The sequence below is a fragment of the Triturus cristatus genome, chromosome 4_1 (genome assembly GCF_964204655.1).
Source record: "Triturus cristatus chromosome 4_1, aTriCri1.1, whole genome shotgun sequence".
NCBI lineage: Eukaryota > Metazoa > Chordata > Amphibia > Caudata > Salamandridae > Triturus > Triturus cristatus.
In genome coordinates, this window is record NC_140585.1 from 1,043,441,765 (window position 1) to 1,043,463,429 (window position 21,665).

The 21,665-nt window shown below is 47.2% G+C and overlaps 1 protein-coding gene across 1 annotated transcript in view; it reads right to left on the reverse strand.

Moving 5' to 3' along the window:
• The window catches only part of FBXL13 (F-box and leucine rich repeat protein 13), a 1,209,524-nt gene that overhangs the window by 295,681 nt on the left and 892,178 nt on the right, over positions 1 to 21,665 (reverse strand). The window contains exon 17 of the mRNA XM_085654020.1: positions 5,658 to 5,784. Within this exon, the coding sequence (XP_085510146.1) occupies positions 5,658 to 5,784 (127 nt within the window). The remainder of the gene's footprint in view (positions 1 to 5,657; positions 5,785 to 21,665) is intronic.

Consider the following 21,665-nt stretch of genomic DNA (forward strand, 5'->3'; position numbering starts at 1 on the left):
TCCAACAACAAGAAATACATGCTTCATAATGCATCTAAAAGGCACTAAGGTGGCACTTCATAATAGGACAGGTATACAGCAACAAAGAACCCATGCTTGATAGTCTATTGAAGAAGGTGTGAGAGCGTTACAGCTCAACAGGATTGCCATGAGTATGACACTGTAGTGCCTTTCGAATGACTGGGCTAGGACTGTTATGACTGATAGGCCACAGAAGATACCACTAGCATGGTGGTAGCACTAGCAATAGGGCAGGTATCCAACAACAATACCATGATCGATATTCCACTTCAGAAGGTAGCAGAGTGCCACAATACAACAGGATAGACACCCAACAACAAGGAAACCATGCCTGGTATTCTACTGAATGTGACATCGCAATGGCACAATTCAACAAAATAGGCAGCCCACAAGAAACCTATGGTTCGATATTCCGATGTACAAGGCCTTACAGTGCCTCAATACTATATCACCAAAGCCCCTCCAGATTCAACAATGATTATATGATTTTTTTGCTCTTGTTGAGCCAACAAGCAAACGTAGAAAGGAGATAAAGTCTGGATGTTAGCATTGCAGCAATGCAGTGTAAACATTTGTGGTTTAGCTGCGCAACATGAGTTCACTTGTGTTGTACAAAATTCCACGGACTAAATAGACCCTTCCAGCTAGGCCGGTAAATATGCAGCCATCCAATGCAGCTTGTAGGCGCCCCTACCAGGGATTATTGGAAGATTCCCGACTTTCCCCTGCCCCATTTAAGGAAACAGTACACAGTGGGCACCACAGTGACTCCTGTCTTCTGAAGCGATAAACGGGAATGCATTAAGTGGGTTTCTGTACAATTTGAGAGTCCAGGTTCTGATCGTTTCTATTCAGTCTACATGAGTGCTTATGACACAAGTAGGTGAGTTGGTGTGGCTCCTAGCAATCTAGAAGTGGGTCACATCGGCCAAGTTCAACCTTTTGAAAGTTGTTTTTGAAACAGAAGTCATCGAGGTTCTTTTAAGAGCTCTAAACTGCTGAAAATGTTGTGTATCCATCCCTGCTCACTACTACTGTGGGCATGTGCCTTCTTCCACTAATGGAGCACAGATGTTACCGAGGGAACCTTTATGAGCTGCATGATCATCCGGATCTTCCTGCGGGCTGCTGAGGCTTCCAAGCCGCACACTGGATACCACAATGTTAAGTTAGTTGCTTTGCTCAGTGTGAGTTTTGTGCGGTCACAATTCAATCTTAAATTTAGCAACTATGCGAGAAACATGGACTGGAAAAAGGCTTACTATGTTCCATGAATTCCTTCAAGTTTCCAACTTAAAATAACCCATCAGAATGCTAAATTCGGCGCTACACAAACATGGGCACTGCCATCCAAGAGAAAAATGTGCTTTGTGCCCCATCTACACATGTTTTTGCCCCTACTTTGTCACTTTTACACTGCAGATCTTTAGATATCAGCCAACACCACCATCTCTACTTCAAATCTTTCCTTCAACAAACCTTACCTACAAAAATGTGTACTTGAGGAGGAACACTATCAATCAATCAATCAATCAATCAGGGGGTTTATATAGGGCGCTACTCACCCGTGAGGGTTTCAAGGCGCTGGCAGGGGGGAAGAGGGGAGCGGCGGCTCCGGGTCAGTCGAAGAGCCAGGTCTTGAAGTCCTTCCTGAACGTGTGCAGGGTGGGGGAGCGTCTGATGTTCACGGGGAGCTCATTCCAGGTTTCGCTGGGATGTAAGAGAAAGCTCTCCCGCCGGTTCTCTTTCTGCGGATGCGGGGAACCACTGTCAGGGCGAGGTCGGCGGAGCAGAGGTTCCTCTTGGGTACGTGGAAGGACAGTCGCTCGTTGAGGTAATTGGGTCCAATGTTGTTGAGGGATTTGTAGGCGTGGGTGAGGAGTTTGAAGGTGACCCTCTTTTCGACGGGGAGCCAGTGGAGGCCTCGTATGTGTTGGGTCATGTGCTCATGACGCGGACTCCAGAGGACGAGTCTAGCAGCGGCGTTCTGGATGGTTTGTAGTCTGCGTAGAAGTGTTTTGTTGATTCCGGCGTAGAGGGAGTTTCCGTAGTTCAGTCTGCTGGTTATGTGTGCGTGGGTGATGGTTCTTCTGCAGTCGGGGAGGATCTATTTGAAGATCTTGCAGAGGCAGTTGAAGCTGGTGGAGGCGACAGCGTTGATCTGGCGGTTCATAGAGAGTGAGGAGTCCAAGATGATGCTGAGGTTCCGAGCGTGGTCTGTAGGGGTGGGTGGGCTCCCGAGAGCGAGTGGACACCAGGTGTTGTGCCAGGCGGTGGTGAGAGGTCCGAGGATGAGGATCTCCGTTTTCTCTGAGTTTAACTTCAGGCAGCTGTCCTTCATCCAGGCGGCCACGTTCTTCATTCCTTCCTGGAAGCAGAGTCTGGTGTCTTCGGGATTCTTTGTGAGCGAGAGGATGAGTTGGGTGTCGTCGGCGTAGGATACGATGTTGAGTCCATGCTGTCGGACAATGGCGGCGAGGGGGGCCATGTAGATATTGAAGAGCGTGGGGCTGAGAGATGATCCCTGAGGTACACCGCAGCTGATTTCCGTGGGTTTGGAGAGGAAGGGTGGGAGTCGGATCCTCTGGGTCCTGTCGGAGAGGAGGGATCGGATCCAGTCGAGGACGACTCCTAGTATTCCCGCATCGTGCAGTCTGGCAGCGAGCGTGCGATGTGAGAAGGTGTCGAAAGTTGCGGAGTGGTCAAGAAGGATGAGGGTCGCGGTGTGTCCCTGGTCCAGTAGCATGCGGATGTCATCAGTGGCTGCGAGTAGGGCGGTCTCGGTGCTGTGGTTGCTGCGGAATCCAGACTGAGAGGCATCCAGGATAGAGTTCTCTTCTATGAAGGCGGTCAGCTGGGTGTTTACGATTCTCTCGGTGACTTTGGCCGCAAAGGGGTGGAGAGAGATGGGCCAGTAGTTTTTTAGGTCTGTGGGGTCGGCCGTTGGTTTCTTGAGGAGGAGTTTTACCTCTGCCCGTTTCCATTCATCTGGGCAGATGCCTGACCTGAGGGAGGCGTTGATGGTTCAAACTAGATCGGGTGCGATGGCAGCAGCGGCTCTGTGGAATATGTGCGGTAGGCAGACGTCCGTTGGGGCACCTAAGTGGGTTTTCTTCATGGTCGTGGTGATGAATTCGATGGTCGCATGGTCCCAGGATGGGATGGTAGGTTTGTCGGCGGCGGTGGGTCAGGGGGGTGGTGTTCGTTGTAGGTTCGCTGAAGTTGTCGTAGAGGGCCTTGATCTTCAGATGGAAGTAGGAGCTGAGCTTGTCGCAGAGTTCCTGGGTGGGTGTGACATCCGTGGACCTGGGTGGGTGTGACATCCGTGGATTCGCAGTTGGGTTTGGCGAACTGCTGTATGATGTTAAACAGTTCCTTGACGTTGGATACGTTGGTCTGGACTTTGTCTCTTATGAAGGTCCGTTTGGTGTCTCTTATGGGCTGGTGGTAATCCTTCAGGGCGCTCTTGTGGTGTTCCGCAATTCCGTGGTTCTCAGGTTTCGCCAGATTTTCTCCAGGCGTCTGCAGGATCGTCTGGCTTCTTGAAGTTCTGCGGTGAACCAGACGGCTTTTAGAGGGCGTTGTTTGGCGGAAGGCTGGAGTGGTGCGAGCTTGTTGGCGCAGTGGGAGATCCAGCGGTGAAGTTCTTTGGCTGCAGGGTTGGTGTCGGTCATGGCGCTTGGGGGGGTTCTTGGAGGAGGGTGCTGTTGAGTTCCTCTGTGACCTTGCTCCAGTTCCTTCGTAGCGAGCGTGGGGTGGGCTTGGGTGCGGTGGTGGTGTAGAACGTGAAATGGATGCAGTGGTGGTCGGTCCAGGGGGGTTGGATAGTGTGACTGAAGTGGATGTTAGTCCCTCCTGCGAAGATGGGGTTGAGGGTGTGGCCCGCTCTGTGGGTGGGCGTGTTGACGAGCTGCTTCAGTCCAAGGTTGTCGAGGAGAGTGGTCGAGTCGGGGTCGTTGCCGTTGTCGAGGTGGAAATTCAGGTCTCCGAGTAGAATGTAGTCCATAGAGGTGATGGCGTAGGGTGCGGCAAGTTCGGCGATGGTGGTTGCGTGATGAGTGCAGGATCCAGGCGGTCCGTAGATGAGGGTGCCGCGTAGCGTGGTCCTGGGGCTAGTCTGGATCTGGAAGTGGAGGTGTTCTGTGTTGGAGTGGGGGTCGCTTCTGCTGGATGTGGAGAGTCGGAGGGGGGTCTTGTGTGCTATGGCGAGTCCACCTCCTGGGCGGTGTGGTCGGTCTTTTCTCTGGATCTTGTAGCCATCGGGGATGGCAGTGGCGATGTCGGGCCAGAGATGGGGTTTGTCCAGGTTTCTTTGAAGAATTCGACGTCAGGAGAGAGGTTGTTGATCAGGTCCCAGATCTCTATGGCATGTCAGTGTAGGAAGTGCACGTTGAGAAGGATGCATGTCAGGGTATGGGTGGTGGTTGCATCTGGCATGCCTTCGGCGGTCATGGGAGCTTTGTTGATGGTGAAGGATCTGCAGCAGGGTCTGCACGAAAACTGCCCGTGGGTGGTGATGGGCAAGGATCTTGCGCAGTCGGCGTGTCTTCCAGGGTTGAGTGCATGGAGGGTGGTTGGGTCGTAGCAGTGGGTTCTGGGAGGACCAGGGGTCCTGGCGCTGGTCGCGGTCGGTTCGCAGACGGGCTTGCCTTAGGCACGCCTTTGGTGCGCCAGCGGCGCGACCGCGCAGCAGCCGCTATTATGAAGGGGAGGGACGTGCAGCTGGGAGGCGGGGCGGTAGGGGGAGGAGTCACGGGTCGGCGGCAGTGGGAAAAAAACAGAGGGGGGGCACCAGGAACAAAGAGGAAACTAGCGAGAAAAACACAGCGGCAGGCACAATAAAGTAAAATAAGCACACAAATTAGGGAGGCACAATAAAGTAAATTATGTACAGAAATTAGGAAAAAATACCCAACACAGCGAGAACCGGAGTGGGTGAACTCGAACCCTGATAGTGGAATGTCAGGCTTGAGAGGCGACGCAGGGCACAGCGGAGCTGCCGGGGAGAGTGAGCTCCTAGGACCGAGGTCTGTGGACTCACCTGCGCTCCCCCGCAGCGGCCGCCATTATGCAGGGGAGGGACGTGCAGCTGGGAGCGGGGCAGTAGGGGGAGGAGTCTCGGGTTGGCGACAGCGGAAAAAAAACAGAGGAGGGGCACCAGGTACAAAGAGGAAACTAGCGAGAAAAACACAGCAGCAGGCACAATAAAGTAAAATAAGCATACAAATTAGGCAGGCGCAATAAAGTAAATTAGGCACAGAAATTAGGCAAAAATGCGCAACACAATGAGAACCGGAGTCAGGGTGTACTCGAACCCTGAAAGCGAAGTGTCAGACTTGAGAGGCGACGCAGGGACCGAGGTCTGTGGACTATGAATCAGTGCCGGTAAGTAACAGCGGGATGATTTACTGTTGCCTTGCCTGAACCCCTCTTCTGCGTAACTTAAACCAACATACTCATTCAGAAACCCCAAACGATGCCTGTATTAAAAATGTCAACGCATAGTGGCCTTACACCTCAATGATTAGAGATGATTGCTTCACATTAAAATAAATAAAACAAGGAAATAGCTCATTGGTTAGAATACAGAATTGCAGAGTGAACCACAGTGATCATCAACTTCGATGTTTTGTTACCTGGTCGGATATACTGGTCCCAGAGAGATCAATTGATATTAAAGAGTCCATGTTTCCTAGGAGTTCAATCCCAGAATCTGTTACGTTCTCGCAGTATCGTAGACTGAGATATGTTAGACTATGGCATCTATAAAATACAAGGAGACTGAGTTAAATGTATTAAAAACAACATCAGGATTCCACTTACTGAAACTAAGATTTGTATATTGATATAAATATTTGTTTGCCATGAGACCCATTATCAATTATGAACAAAAACACTTTTTTCCATTATCAAGAGATTCCTAAATCCAACTTCGAGGCTGATACTTTAACCTGGAAATCAAGAAAACCATTTGCGCAGCGCTCTGCTTGGAGATTTATGTTTGTGAATAGGGCCACAAGTGTCTAATTCCACATCTTCTCCTTGTTTAGGTCTTGGACAGCCCTACTTCATTTCCTTGAGACAGTCAGGGGCTAACAACTTGCCAACCTCTTTACGTCTTATGCTCTTTCGGCATCTAATATTCTCCTATTGGGAGACTAACATTTGAGCGGAGTTACCCAATCCTCCTGACATCACTTCTTTGCTTGCTTTGCTGTTCATTTTACCATTAGCATACTGGCCCACTAGTATAATGTACCTGCTGCTGGACAATTTTTAGATTTTATTTTTCTTTGCCAAAATCAATGAAGCAGATCACTGCCCATCAAAGCTCATCTCCGAAGCACGTGTAGCGATGTAAAGCTGAAATCCAAGTATAACTTTTATCTAGTCCTGTATCTTGCATTAAATGTCACCAGCTAGTTATGGCTACCATCTAGTCAGCTAAAATGGGTTACATCAATGGTAAAAATGCACACTAACATTAAGAGTGTTGCAGGTATTCTGCTCAGTAACAGAACTATGCAAGGGGCCATAGAACATTAGGCATGTAGGGACCGAGTCACCACACCACATCAGTATCTATGAGCCCAAGTCTGACTAGCTATACTGCCTCATTTGCCCTCCTAACCTTTCCAGAGAAACAAGTGAGTTGGAACCCCAGAATACAACACTCTTGATCCTCTCAGGGATCACAGGAGCAGAACACACCCTTTCACTCTCTCACTCGTACTTGTCCACTTTGAGATAAACAAGAGAAACAAAGGAAGTTTATAATATTTATTTAAACTATCTAGCTGTAAAATGCAATATTTTCTCAACAATTATACAATAAATGCATACCAAAAATATCATTAGCATGGTTAAAAAACCATATACCATAAAAAGCCCTATCATGTTATAAGACAGATTAGTCTAAACCCCCCTTCCTACTGAAGGTAAAAGATGATATATTATAGATTTCTGGTATCAGTGGCGGACCCCGTACCTTAGCATACAGAGATGGGTGCTCTACATCTCAGCTGGGGCAGCACTCTTGCCTCAGGACCTTTGCTCAGTGTGTGCTTTTTCAGAATTCCTGTCCTCAGTTATATGACAAGATATGTGTGCTCACAAATATCGACTGTATTCTCGTGCTATGTCTAAGTGCTAGTTTCTGACCAGAGAGAATAACAAGGGGTATTGTTTGACCTTGTCTAATGTGTTCAGACCAAATGCCGGGAAAGTAACAAAATACGAAAACATGTGCAGGTTCTGTGTGAAAATATAATGTGGCACAAAGGCAAGCTTAATATGTAGTAATGTGTGCAAAATAAAAGCGGCATATAACGTGCACAGTTAGGCTAACATAGGAAAAACAACAATGGGCCATGCAAGAAACAAACAAAACATCACACTAAGTGACCTGACAGTTTCACCGGAAACCTCATTAAGGCACGGTCCCTTCCTAAGGACACTTCGGATATAGTTGACCTGCTAATAGATACAAGGACAGATATCCTATTCCTATCAGAAACCTGGATCATTGAATCTTCAAGCCCTGATATAGCGATGGCAGGTCCACAGGGGTATTCCATCACGAACACGGACCAAGTTGGAAAAAGGGGTGGCAGCCTCGCTATTATCTACTCAGACACATTTCAGTGCACTGTTTTCCCACTCTCTGGGCTAATGGACGCTGACGGTCTTTTGTATTAAAACCTCACAAAATGCTTCATTTAAAGGAACCCTGATTTACTGACCTCCAGGGCCAGCCACCTCATTCACCAACTCCCTGAGCAATATTTCTGCACACGTTATACAAACTTCACAGTATTAGGAGATTTAAAACTCAATGTTGATAACAAGAATGATCTCTCAGTGTCTCAAGTCTTGCTCTGAGATACACAAAACATTGGGAGGTGTTTTAGTTTCCAAGAACGTCTTGCCTACGACCTGTCCCATCAATGGTTACTTTTAAAGGCCTCACATAGGGTACAATCAGGGTAGAGAGTGAGTACCTGATAGTCTTTTTTCCCGGCCCCCTGCAATGAATGCAATGATTGAACAACCAAATGTACTCTTATCTTTCAGCCTCACCTGCAGGAGGGACTGTCTGGTGAGGTACTGTGATGAGGTTCAGTCTGTGGCTGAGGCCAGGCAGAAGCCTGGATCTATGAGCAACAAATGCAGCCTGGAATATCAGTCCTGGCCAGGCAGACCCTCAGCTCCTGACTGTCGCTGTTGGCAGGCCCCCCTCCAGGGGGCTGTGAAATGTAGAACCACCTGCAAACCTTATCTTCCTTCCACAGGTGAAAGCAGCAGAGCCAGGGGATCGCCTGCCTTGGGAGTCTCCTCTCTTGAATGCCCTCCCTTCCGAAAGCAAGACGTCTCCCCCTCTGCATATGCATACATTTTTTTTTTTAACAAATTTTTATTGAGTTTCATACAATGTACCATTATATATATTCATACATTTATACTTTTAGAGCCATTCTTGGGACATTATGATCCTGCATATCTATACAACAGAAGCATTGTAAACATTTTGTCATCGTTGCAAGTCCATCCGGACAATTAGACTCTGTATATACATTGTCATTTATCTGTATAAGCTGAATGCTCAATCCGATTCCATAGTAAGAAAGTTGTCAAAGCTTACAGTGTAATGATCAATCTTAATTTAACTTAACCGTCCCTCCCTCCCACCACCCTCTCGATAGGCTCACCCGAATACATGTTACCATTCAACTATCTGCACAGTGCTCCAACAGTGAAATATCGCTACAATACTACTCATAACAAACCAAGTGACCTGGAGCGTAGATATAATGTTTGGAAAGTATTCCTTTCTATGCGTGTGTTTTGGGTATACTCTACTCTGTCGTAGGACCAGCCGGTTCCGATATATCTACTGCCTTAATTGATTCTAACATGCAGTCCCATTCCATGGAGATGGGTATTTTGCGCTGTCCTCTCTGTTCCTCACGCAGTAACGTGGTGCTCTCTCCACACCCCATCGGACCATCTCCTTGTGCCACATGTGTAGACGAGGGGGAAAGTCAGACTTCCATCTCATGTTAATTGCGTGCTTTGCCAACAGCATGGCCAGGGCCGCAAACTTAATTGTGTTTTCTGTTTTTTGGGACGGGGGTGTACTCCCAGAAGGCAGCTTTCGGCTGCGTTCCATACCGATGTGCCTGTTGTGTCTGTTATTGCTTCTCTTATTTGTGCCCAGAATCTCCCTAACTTTAGACAGTTCCAGAGCATGTGGGGTAAGTCCGCCTCTGCCGTCCCGCACCTAGGGAAATTGAGCTGGGCGTGTGTGTACAGGCAGTTCAATCGATGAGGTGTAAGATATGCCCTGTGTAGAACCATGTATTGGATGTACTGGAATCTACCATTTCTGAACACTTTCTTGGGGTACTCTAAAGTGGCTCCCCATTCCATATCCGTGAGGCTGTGCCTGATGTCTCCCTCCCATTTCGTGCGCAGGGGTTCAAGTGAGATTCCTGCGTGTGCCCGGATGCCTCTGTAGAGCCATCGGACCAAGTGGCGTCCTCTTCCCATTAAATACACTGCATGTACTAATTTGTGCTTCGGGGGTTCTACACCAGTAGGGGACCATTGTTTTTTAACATAATGTGTGACTGCGGCATGCAGTAGGAACAGTGTCTGAGGGACACCCTGGATCTGGGCAAAGTTGTTATGGTCCACCAGCACTCCGTCTGTGAATAGACTACCTATTGTTTCCACCCCCTCTTGCGTCCACTGTTGTATACGTCGTATAGTGATCAGTTCCGTAGTGATCGGTATACCTAAAAGTTGTATGTTATGTTAAAATTTCTTATAAAGCGCTCGTACACCGAGAGGTTTCTTGGCGCTGGACTTAAGAGGCTTTCTCTGGGGCCACATGTGTTAGTTGTAGATAAAGTCTAGTTATAAGCTTGAGTAAATAGCCAGGTCTTGAGTAATCTGCGGAATCTAACAAATTCAGTGCAAGTTCTTATATCTGAAGGGAGAGTGTTCCAGAAACTGGGGGCCAGTACTGCAAACCTGCAGCCACCTATTTGTTTCCGTTTGTAGGAAGGAATGGCTAGTAGGTTCTTATGAGCAGAGCGTAGGTTCTGTGCAGGTAAATATTTCTGGACAAGTCTGGATAAAAGTTTTGGGGTAGTACCATGCAAGGTTTTAAAGATGAGGCAGCCAACGTTAAACGCACATCTTTGCGGGATGGGAAGCCAATGTAGCTTTTTCATAATAGGGGATATATGTTGCCATCTGCGTTGTTGGAATATCAACCTTGCTGCCTGGTTCTGAACCATCTGCAGTCTTTTGGTGAGGTAAAGCGGAATGCCAAAATATAAAGAGTTGGCATAGTCCAGGTGTGATATCACCATGGCTAGGACCACCTGAATTAGGGCTTCTCGAGTGAGTAGTCTCCTAATCTTCCTTATCTTCCTCAGCTGGAAGACACAAATGGGGATCACTGCTCCTCTCTGAGACTTCATAGTGAGATCACTATTGATGATCACTCCCAGGCTTCTAGCTGAGGAGGAAGGGTTAGGTGGGGTGCCTAATTCACTTGGCCAGAACTGGGTGTTCCAAGGGTTCAAGGGACCACCTATCAGAATCACTTCTGTTTTTTCCGGATTTAACTTTAACTGGTTGTAATTCATCCAGTCGCGAATGTGTAACATTGTTGCCTGAAAATCAGATATTGAGTCTGGGGAATTATCAATTGAAAACACCAATTGTAAATCATCTGCATAATTATATGTGCATACCTTCCTAGTTTTCAGAGAGTGAAGTAAAGGAAGAAGGTATAGATTAAATAGGTGAGGAGACAGTGAAGAGCCATGCGGTACTCCACAGGTTGTTGCCATTTTAGGTGCAGAAAACTGGGAGAGGCGCACTGACTGAGTACGTTCCTCGAGAAATGACTTAATCCAGCTGGACGCCATCCCCTTGAGACCGGCCGTCTTGACACGGTCGATCAGGATACCATGATCGACCGTGTCAAATGCTGCTGACAGATCCAGCAACACCAAGGCCAGGGGGGAGCCCTTATCGGCTTCCTTGCGAAGTGTATCCAGTACAGAGAGTATCACTGCCTCGTGGAGTGCGCTGGGCGAAACCCTGCCTGGTTAGGATCAAGGTAATCCGACTGCTCAATGAAAGCACAGAGACATTTGGCCACGTACGATTCTAATATTTTGGCCAAATATGGAAGCAGGGAGATAGGCCGATAGTTAGTCAAAATCTCTGGGTCCGCACCTGATTTTTTTAACAGGGGGATAACTGTTGCTTCTTTAAAAGCTCTTGGGACACAACCCTGTGCTAAAGAATCATTAAGGAGTGTCAGGGTGGGTCCAGGGAGACTAGTAAAAACTTATTTTAGGATATGAGGTGGGCAACTGTCCGTAGGAGAACCCGACTTTACTTTAGACAGAAGGTCCAAAAACGTCTGGCTATCTATTGCTGGAAACTCTTCAAGATGGCAGTGGTTTTCCAGCATTGAGGGTGAGCCCTCAGGAGCCGAGCAGCAGGGGATACTGGTTTTTATTGTAACGATTTTGTCAATAAAGAACGAGTTGAGGGAGTCACAAAGGGATTGGCTGGGAGTAGATTTTAACGTTACTCTATCAGGATTAGATAGTTCGTTAACGATGGCAAATATTTCTTTGGGCATATTGGTGGAGCTCATAATTTTGGAAGAGCAATGAGCAGCCTTCGCTGTAGAAATTGATTTTTTATACTCTTTCAATTGGAGTAAATAGCTCTCTTTTTTATCTGGAAAATAGTTGGTTCTCCATTTCCTTTCAGGTTGACGAAGAGCTAGTTTTTGATTTTGTAACTCAGCAGAAAACCATTGCTCTTAGTGGGGAGTATTCATTGCCAGCCGCAGTGAGCCATGCTGTGAGGTTTTTCTCACTCGTATTGATTGAGGTCTGGTGGATAGGGACTGTATTTGCTAGGGTGGCATCGAAATGAGTTCTATTGATATTATTCCAGTTCCTAGCCACTAGTCTTTTTAGACTTGGTGATTTTTCTATAACAATGTCATTAATAGTATACTGAATTAAGAAGTGATCAGACCAGATACAGGGCGATACCGTCAAAGCAGAAACTGTTATATTGGCTGTCCACACCTGGTCCAGCGTATGTCCCTTATTATGTGTGGCCGTAGTTATTTGTTGGGTAAGGTTTAGCCCGATAAGGAGATCATTCAATTCCTTAGCATAAAGGTCCGCCTTGTGTATCATTGGCCAAATAATTGAAATCGCCAATCAACAGAATTTTTGCGTTGTTGGTGATTAGTTGAGCTAACTATTCAGCTAGGGAATAGGGGAACGAGGTCATATTTGTGAGTGGTCTATAAAGTAGAACACAGATTATAGGGGTCGAGACCGACTCTAATTTCAGTACTAAATTGTCTACCGAGGGTAGGTCAAGTGAAGTTAACTTGGTAAATTTTAAATCTTGGCGAACAATGGATGCTACTCCCCCCCCCCCTACATTCCCTGTCATACGGTTTGCTTGGAGGACATAATAATCGTTAGGGAGGGCTGCTAAAATGTCTGGGGCTGAGTTTTGTGACAGCCAAGTTTCCCTTAGGAACAAGATGTCAGGATGGCTTGAATCCAAAAGGTGGAATATATCAAGTTGGTGTTTCACCAGAGAGCGGATATTAAGGTAAAAAATAGTAGGTTTAAGGGTAGCATCTTTGGGTTGTCTTTGGGGAATTGTAGCATGGGAGAAAATACTAATCTCTGGGAAGGAGGCCCTTGCTTCCATGATTCCTAATTTGACTAATCTAATATAAGTGAGGGGGTCTATAACATAATTACCAGGGTGCAAGAGTTATAGTTCTTGTGAGAAGTAAGAGATAAAATGAGCAAGGTGACTGGCCCCTGATCCCGTTCGGGCGTGGACAGGCGCAGACGGGCTTGGCTTAGGCGCACCTTTGGCGCGTCCGCTGTGCGTCCGCACCATCGGTATGTTATCTGAGTATGGGGTAACTGTCTTAGTGTATTGTAAGGAGCGCTTCCAGTAGGCAAGGGCTACTTTAAGTAGAGGAGTGGCTGTAGGAGGCACACGGGTCCCCGGCAGGAGCAGTGTATGTAGTGATCCTTGGGCCAATGTCTGTGGCGTGTAGTCAATCTCATGCAAATAGAGTCCAGCAAACCAATACGACAACCACTGCAGCTGATTGGCCATGCAGTAAGCTCTAAAGTCAGGGGCTCCCAGACCTCCCTCTCCCGGCCTCAACCTGAGCTTTGCTAGACTTATTCTTCTGCGGCCCTTCCCCCAAATCAGGTCCGTCAGCAAAGCGTCCAACGTACGGAAGATACTGTGTGGAAATAGGAGTGGTAGGTTAGTGAAGAAGTAAAGCAGCCTGTGGAGCACGAACATCTTGGATAACGCTACTCTTCCCATGACCGAAAGAGGAAGTGATGTCCAGAACACAACCTGGGATTTTAGGGACCGTATAGCTTTCATAAGGTTGCCATCAATTAGGTCTTGTGACGTCCAATATATGTGTATACCTAGATATTTGAAAGTATGTGCTGCAACCAACAGATTGATAGGGCCAAAGGGGATAGGTTCCGGGTTTTCCCTATGGGACATATAGAAGGCATATGATTTTGTATTTATTTTTAAACCAGAGATGGATTCAAATTGGGCAAAGATAGAGGGGACAGGCTCAATATCATCCTGTAGGTCACTGAGGTATAATATTAAATTGTCTGCGTACGCCGATACCACATGATTGGTTCCTCCTAGAAGGATTCCCCTCTCCCCGGCCTTCATCCGGAGTCTTAGGAGAAGGGGCTTCAGGGCCAGCACAAACAGGATAGGGGAAAGGGGGCATCCCTGTCTAGTGCCTCTCGACACAGGGTACGGCTGCATATGCATGGACACTCACACAGTCTGAACATAACCAACCACATCACTACAAAAGCACTGAGGTCTGAGTAAAATGTAGAGCTGGGTAACTTTTTATAGTGTTTGGTCTGCACACCACAAACACGCACAGAATCTTTACATAACCAACCACGCCACTACAAATCCATTGAGGTCCAAGTGAAATAGAGAAGAGAGTACGTTTTCCTATTGTATGGCTGACACACTGACACACACACACACACACACACACACACACAGACACACACACACACACACACACAGACACACACACAGACACACACACAGACACACACACACACACAGACACACACACGGACACACAGACACACACACACACACACACAGACACACGCACAGACACACACAGACACATACACACACAGACACACACACAGACACAGACACACACACAGACACACACACACGCACACAGACACACGCACACACACAGACACACACAGAAAGACAGACAGACACACACAGACACACACACAGACACACAGACACACACACACACAGAGACACACACACACACAGAGACACACACAGACACTGACACACACACACACACACACAGACACACAGACACACACACACACACACACACACTCCCCCAACTACATCACTACAAATGTACTGAGGACCGAGTAAAATCCAGAGGAGGCAAGCTTCTCATAGTGATTGGTCTCCATACACACATAGTAAGTAATCCTTCTATTTTAGGGTGTGGGTAAGAAATAGAGTAAAATGAAAGAAAGGAAAGTATTCCATTTAGCAATGTATAAAACACAGTACGCCCTCTCACGTGGCTTGTAGTGTGGCCAGTTTATTGATCGAGCAGAAGTACTTTCACTGGCACAACCTCACACACCTGCTCATTTTTAGGTCTGGCCTGACATATCACTTCTAAAATATCTGGTTAGCTTATATTAGGCTTAGAGCCCCAGAGCAGGGCACAAGTATGTGTGTCCTTCCACTGCTCACGTTCGGGGGTTTCTCTTTTTTTGGCTGAAGCACTCTATAAGAGTGCATGTGTTTGCATGTCGACTCCCACATGTGCTTCTTTGTGTTGCAGCACTCTAGACAGAATGTCTTTTTCAGCAGGCTCCTTCCTGTACCTCCCCACCCCCATGTGTCTTCCCTGTGCGTATTCTTGACCCCACATTGCTTCCCATGTCTGTGTTGACTTGCTGCCATTGTCTTGCTCCCTCCCACCATCAGCCCTCTTTCACTCCTTGTTGCCTATCCACCTGCCTACCCCAGTCCTGCCAAGGTTACCAGGTCCACGTGTCCAGTCCAGTTGTTTTCTTTGATTTCTGGGACTTGTAGTAGTGTTTTTTTCTGTTATAAATGCAGGACTGTATGTCCCAGAATCCAGAGAAAGATACCTGGTCTGGAGCAGCACATCACGCATGGACCTATGTTATTTGGCAGCTATGCCACCCTTCCACAGTAAAAAAAAAGAAAAAAAGAGCTCTGACGCTGCCAGAGCTGGTCAATACACTGTGCTAATAAAAAAAGGCAATATGACGTGGCCAGAGCTGGGTGTATCATATTGCTTTTTTAAATGTTTCAGGCATGCTTTGCTAGTGCTTGTGTTGAAGTGCCAATGGTGTGACTGGCTTCTAGGAAAGGTTTAGCTGTTCTTGTAATGTGATATATTGCACAACAGCAGAATGCTCTCTGTATTTTCTGAAACATTTATATTTTAATCATCCATCTACAGAAAGTAGCAGCTGTATTCATGAAATTCAGCATGGGTACGGAAGAGAAAGGTGGATCTTCCCAAGCATTTTGTATTCCAGTTAATCCATCTTTTTGATGGTGTGTATTACTACCAAGACTGTAACGTGTTACAGTGCTATGTTTACTTGCATGTGTCGTGTTTATGTATTGTAATGTCTTATGCTGATGGGCGCGTTAGAAATACCGGTGCCGCTTATATAAAACCAACAGTGCGGGTTTGCGTACAACACTTTTTAGGGCTGGTGTTAGCCAAGACGTTTTGATTTTACTAAATTATATGTATATTATACTTATTTAAAAGGGCTTTCAGCCACCTCTCTTCATCCATTAGTTTGCTGTTGTGTCATTCAAATTTTGCTTCCACCCACTACAGCATACAGCATGAGGCAATGGGTCAACCTACTAAAGCCACTGATTAACCTCACTTTGATTGACTGCATGTTGTTGTTCCACAAGGAGCCAGTGTATTTTGCTTTTACTATATAATTGCTTTAATGTTGTTCTTGTATTTTGAGCCTGATGTGGCAGTAGGACTCAATTGATGTGAGCAGAAGGCACCGTCCAGCTTTATCAGTTCCTGCCTCCTTTCAGCATACCAGATTGTGTCCACCTGAAACTGTTTTGCATTATGTTATGACTTTTTTCTTTTTTCTTTCCTTCTTTCTTGCCTACTTCCCTTCTTTCTCTCTTTCCTACTTTGTTTGTTTCTTTCCTTCTTTCTTTGTTTCTTCCCTTTTCTTTCCTTCTCTCTGTCCATCCATCCTTCTTTCTTTCCTTCGTTCTTGCTTTCCTGCGTTCTTTACTTACTTCTTTCTTGTTTCCTTGCCTACTTTCTTTCATTTGTTCTTTCTTGCATTTTTTCTTTTTGTCTTCCATCTTTCTTTATTTCTCTTTCTGTCATTCATACTTATCTTCCACTCACTCCAGCATGTGTCAAGGAGCAATGCATCAGCCCACTTCAGCCATTGGCTGACTTCACAACGAGTTATGACATGCTGTCCTTTCACAAGGAGCACATCTACACACAAAGTAGTTCCCTTCAGTGCTAGGGCATACTATGAGAATTCCAACCAATGTTTTTTTTTTTACATTAATTAGGCCCCGTCAGCTTTCCGAGCAATAATGTTTTGTAAAAACCATGACAAAACAAAAATGCCAAAGGGCTGGCGGCTAAAGCCATTCCTATTGTCTTTGCCAAGGCTTGATTGAGTTTGGAATACACAAGATGAACAACAAAGTATAAATATGGAACTAGATGAATAAATACCCGAGTTAATGTGGTAACACATCAGTATTAAAGTTTAATGAAATTGTCATATATAGTGCGCTGGGAATTATAGTCGATGCAACCACAATTAAACATTTATAGACGGAATTCATGATAATCTAATTGCAGATTGAATGTACTGATGTTCAGGGGTGGCTACGAACGCCGGTGAAATGTGAAATATATGGAGATGAGACGCAGTATATAGGAGGTGTGTATGTGAAAGTTTCAAGTAGTGTAAGAATGGCTGTGGCTTGAGGGCTTTACTATACCTCCTGTGTGTTTAATTCCACAGTTCACCATCCACACGATGGCAACTACACACAGCCTTTGTGTATGCTTGTCTGCCTCTTTGTAACAAAGTTATCCCCAGTGCATTTCAACAGGCGAGTCATATCTGTTTGAATCATGGCTACCCTCCTTTAATCCCAGTATATGGATAGTCACCCGGCTTGGACTTGTCTGCCAGTAAAAGTAAGCATTTTAAGTGTGAAAACCGACGTAATTGAATGTATTAAGCATTTGCAGCAAAGCTGGTTAACCCTTTCTGAACTCTTCCATCGTCTATCCTATTCATCCAACTTACAGGCTCTCTGACTCCTCCCAAACCTCTTTTACTACTATGAACTCCCAAGCAATCCTTTCTAAGCTCTTGCCTCTCTATCCATCCAATGAACAGACTTGCATGTCTACTACTCCCAATAACAATTTCATTTCCCTCCACTAATCGACCACTAGTTCACCTTTGGGTTCCACAGTAGTGTGCTACTTGCCGAGATCCGCTTCAGCACCTTGTCAGGGCTAGTAAGCACTATAAAATACAATTACAATTCCATACACAAGGACTTTTAGACAAAGTGTTAGGGCTAAACAACAAGTCTTCGTCCCTATGTATGCAGCAGGCCACATTCTCAATTTAGTCACTTAAAGTTCAACAGCCAGTACCATTATTAGGATCTGACCATTGGATGTGAGCATATCCGTCAGTGGACAACAAAAGCCCCAGTATTCGGGGCTCATTGGTGTATCCAGTACAGTGTTCCACTTCTCTAAGGTCGTGTGCAATGCAGCTGGTCTATTCCTCTGTAAAGCGCTATACAACTTAGTAATAAGACTCCTTCGTGTGGTGCTGATAAGTAGTATTTGTAGCGCACTAAGAGTCGGGGTTCAGCAGGGAATTGGGGGTAAAACTCTCTCAGGGCAGCCCGTAGCTGGTGATATGTAAATGACAGAAGTGGGGTCTTTTGCTGTGTCTGTGACATGTCTGTCATATCAACAAAGGTTCCTCTGGGATACACATCACCCACTGTCTTTAAGCCTGCCTCCCCAAGCATGGCAAGCATCTCCATTTCATGCATGACTGAGACAGCTGGGTGACAGCTGGGTGACACAGTAGTGGAAGCGCTGGAGCATATAGTGGAAGATTGACAGCGCTTGCGCCTACAACTCTCCATGCCCTTGTGGTTCAATTAATGGTGTTGATTTCTTCTCGTCAGTTTCAATCATTAAATGCGGCATCTACTTAGGGCAGTAAAACCAATAGTGGGCAAAATGCGCCTGTGCATCCAAATAATAAGGGTGTGAGTCCAAAGCCCCAAATCTACCCAGGTCATAGGGAAGTGTGAGAGTGTACCAACCAATTCTAAGCTGCTTGCCTGCCCAGGCTAGTGTTATCATGTGAGGTCTAAGTTTTTTGAAAAAGTGCTGTCAGAGCAATAGGTGTATTGATGAAGACGTAGAGAAACCTGGGCAGCGCTATAATTTTTATTATTACCACCCTGTCAGCCAGCGACAAGGGCAGTCGAGACCATCAAGCTACTGGCTCCTCAAGTTTTGAAAAAACCCTACCAGTGTTATAGCGGATCACTAGGTCCGGCTCTCTGTGCCCCCAGACCCCAAAATATTTGACTGAGCCCATGCTCTACTCCAATGAAAAGTCCAGCAGATATGGCAGAGTGGCCTGGGTCAGAGGTAATAAAGTTGATTTAGACCAATTAATACTTAAGCCGCAATAAAGCTCATAACGCATAGATTCCCGTATAACCTGTGCCAAGTGTGTCCACGGGTCTCAGACATATAACAACATATCGTCAGCATATAACGATATAGAGAGTAGGCGTTGACAAAATCTCAGTGTGGCTGCAGCATGTCGCTGTCGAATCACACACACCAGGGGTTCTAAGGCTAACGCAAATAAGATCAGGGATAGCGAACATCCCTGTCGCATACCCCCCTTTTTTTTTTTTTTTTTTTTTAAAGCTTTATTTAGATTTGCAAAATCAAACGGTACACAAATGTTAGCTGTGCAATCATCAATGACAAAGTATAAAGGTACACCAAAACATCTCCAGCTCCCTTGCAAAGTATGTAAGTTACGAGTGGCCTTCAACATCAGAAACCCCTTGCCCATTACCCCATCCGTACTTGTCCAACCTGAAAACAGAGGAGAGTGAAAGCGCCTATTCATGCCCATGGTCCCCAGCCTCCCCCTCCCTCCACGCACAGTCCACCACCCAGGTGCCTATCATGCCAACCACCCCCCCATAACAAACGTCCCATGGGGCACATCAGTCCAATCCGACCCCGACTGTCCCAGCCTCCCAGCGCCCTTGTCATCTCGCCTACCCTACTCCCGTTGGGACTATGCTGGAATGTGTGGGCGACGAGGGGGAGCCGGGGAGGCCTGCAATGTATGATTTGTAAGGGCCCCAGATATCTTTAGGACGCGCTGCCGCGGGAAGGAGACCGGAATAGAGTTCGCTATTCGTGCTGCAAAACGCCATGGCAGTGAGCCACGATTGGACCGTAGGGGCTCGTCTGTCCCCCCAGCGCCTGGCGATTTCTCGTTTAGCAAGAAGTAGACCCATAGCGGCCAGCCTGCGTACGCTTTTAGGGAAATTTGCCGTGTAACCCAACAACGCCACCTCCGGAGTGGGAACAAGTGTGAGCTCTAACATGTCTTCCAAGACCTTGTAGACTTGTGTCCAGAATGTTTGCAGCCTCGGACAGGTCCAGGACAGGTGTGCAAAGTCTGCATGTGGTGCTGCGCACTTCCAACAGAGGTGAGGTCGTGCAGGGTCAATGGAATGGAGTCTGTCTGGGGTCACGTACCAACGGCGTAGGAATTTATAGTGAAGGAGTTTGTGACGACTGTTCAAAGATACCGTAGCAGTAACCTTACAGCAGAACATCCACTGCTCATCTGTGATAGGCCTACCCAGGTCCGTCTCCCACTCCGCCCGCGCTCGATCCTCCGCACAAGGGAGCAAAGCCGCACACACCTTGTACAGCCTCGAGACTATATGGGCCCCCGTCTCTCTGTCAATAATAATAGTGAGAGGTTCAAAGGAAGCAGGCTCTAGGGGGAAACCCTCAATCGCCGCCCTGGCCGCGCAGTAGAGTCGGCGCAGAACGAATCTGTCCATGAATGTTGCCTCGCTGAAGCGCGCCTCTTCCGACGCCGAGAATATGTGCCCTTCCGGGTATAAATCTCCCATCCTGGTGAGGTTAAATTTACGCAACGTTCGCTGCACGAGCACCTCGTCCGTGCCCGGCAGTAGGCCCGGGTTGTGAATAGGAAGCGATGAGGAATATAGTCGAGGATGAGCTAATTAGCTCAAAAGTTTCTTCCAGGCCCAGCAAGTGGTGGACACTGTTTGGATATCTACTGGGTCCCTGGGGATACCCTTGGGCAAAACGGCAGCCAACCGACCCGGGAGCACAAAGTCTGCCTCAGGGCGCAGGAACGGGATTCGAGCGTCCGGATGGTACCAGGCATACGCGTGTGCACACTGCGCGACCAGATAGTATAGGTACAGATCCGGTAGGGCGAGGCCTCCCCTATCCTGCGGGAGTGTGAGGGTCTTCCAACGAATCCGGGGGTGTTTCCCGCCCCATACCAGTCGGATCAGGAGGGACCTCAAGGTGGAGAAGAAAGACCGAGTGAGGGGAACAGGGATATTGTTAAAAAGATACAAAAATTTGGGGAGCACAATCATTTTTATGATGGCCATTCTGGCCGACATGGAGAGCGGGAGGCGCAGCCAACCCTCCACCTGCGTCTCCAACCGCGCCACCGCGCGTCCATAGTTGAGGCGGATGATTTCGTCGGTGTTCAAATGGATCTGAATACCTAAGTAGCGTACTGAGTCCGAGCACCACTCCAATGGGAACTCACATTGCCACGGGGAGGTGCCGCTAGTTAATGGGAATATGATAGATTTGTGCCAGTTTATGCCCAGTCCTGAGTGGCCACCAAAGCGCAGGATCTCACGAATCAGGGGGGCAAGATTGACCTGTGGTTCCCTTACATACAGGATAGTGTCGTCCGCGTAAAGGGAGGCCAGCAAAGGGCCCGTCCTAAACTGGAGACCCCTGTGGAGGTGCCGCTCCTGGAAATGCCGTATCAGGGGGTCCATGGCTAAAATGAACAAGAGCGGAGAAAGCGGACAGCCCTGTCGCGTGCCACACGTGAGGGAAAAAGGGCGAGATAACGTACCGTTGATACGTATACGTGCCGTGGGGCGGCTATAGAGGAGACGAACCGTGGCCAGAAAATTCGGCGGCATGCCCATGCGTTCCATAACCGCAAGAAAGAATGGCCATTCTAATGAATCAAACGCCTTCTCGGTGTCAAGCAGAATCGCAGCCGCAGGTGTGGCAGGGTTGATCCTGTGCAAAACCGTGAATAACGTCCGCAAATTCAGCGACGTCGAGCGGC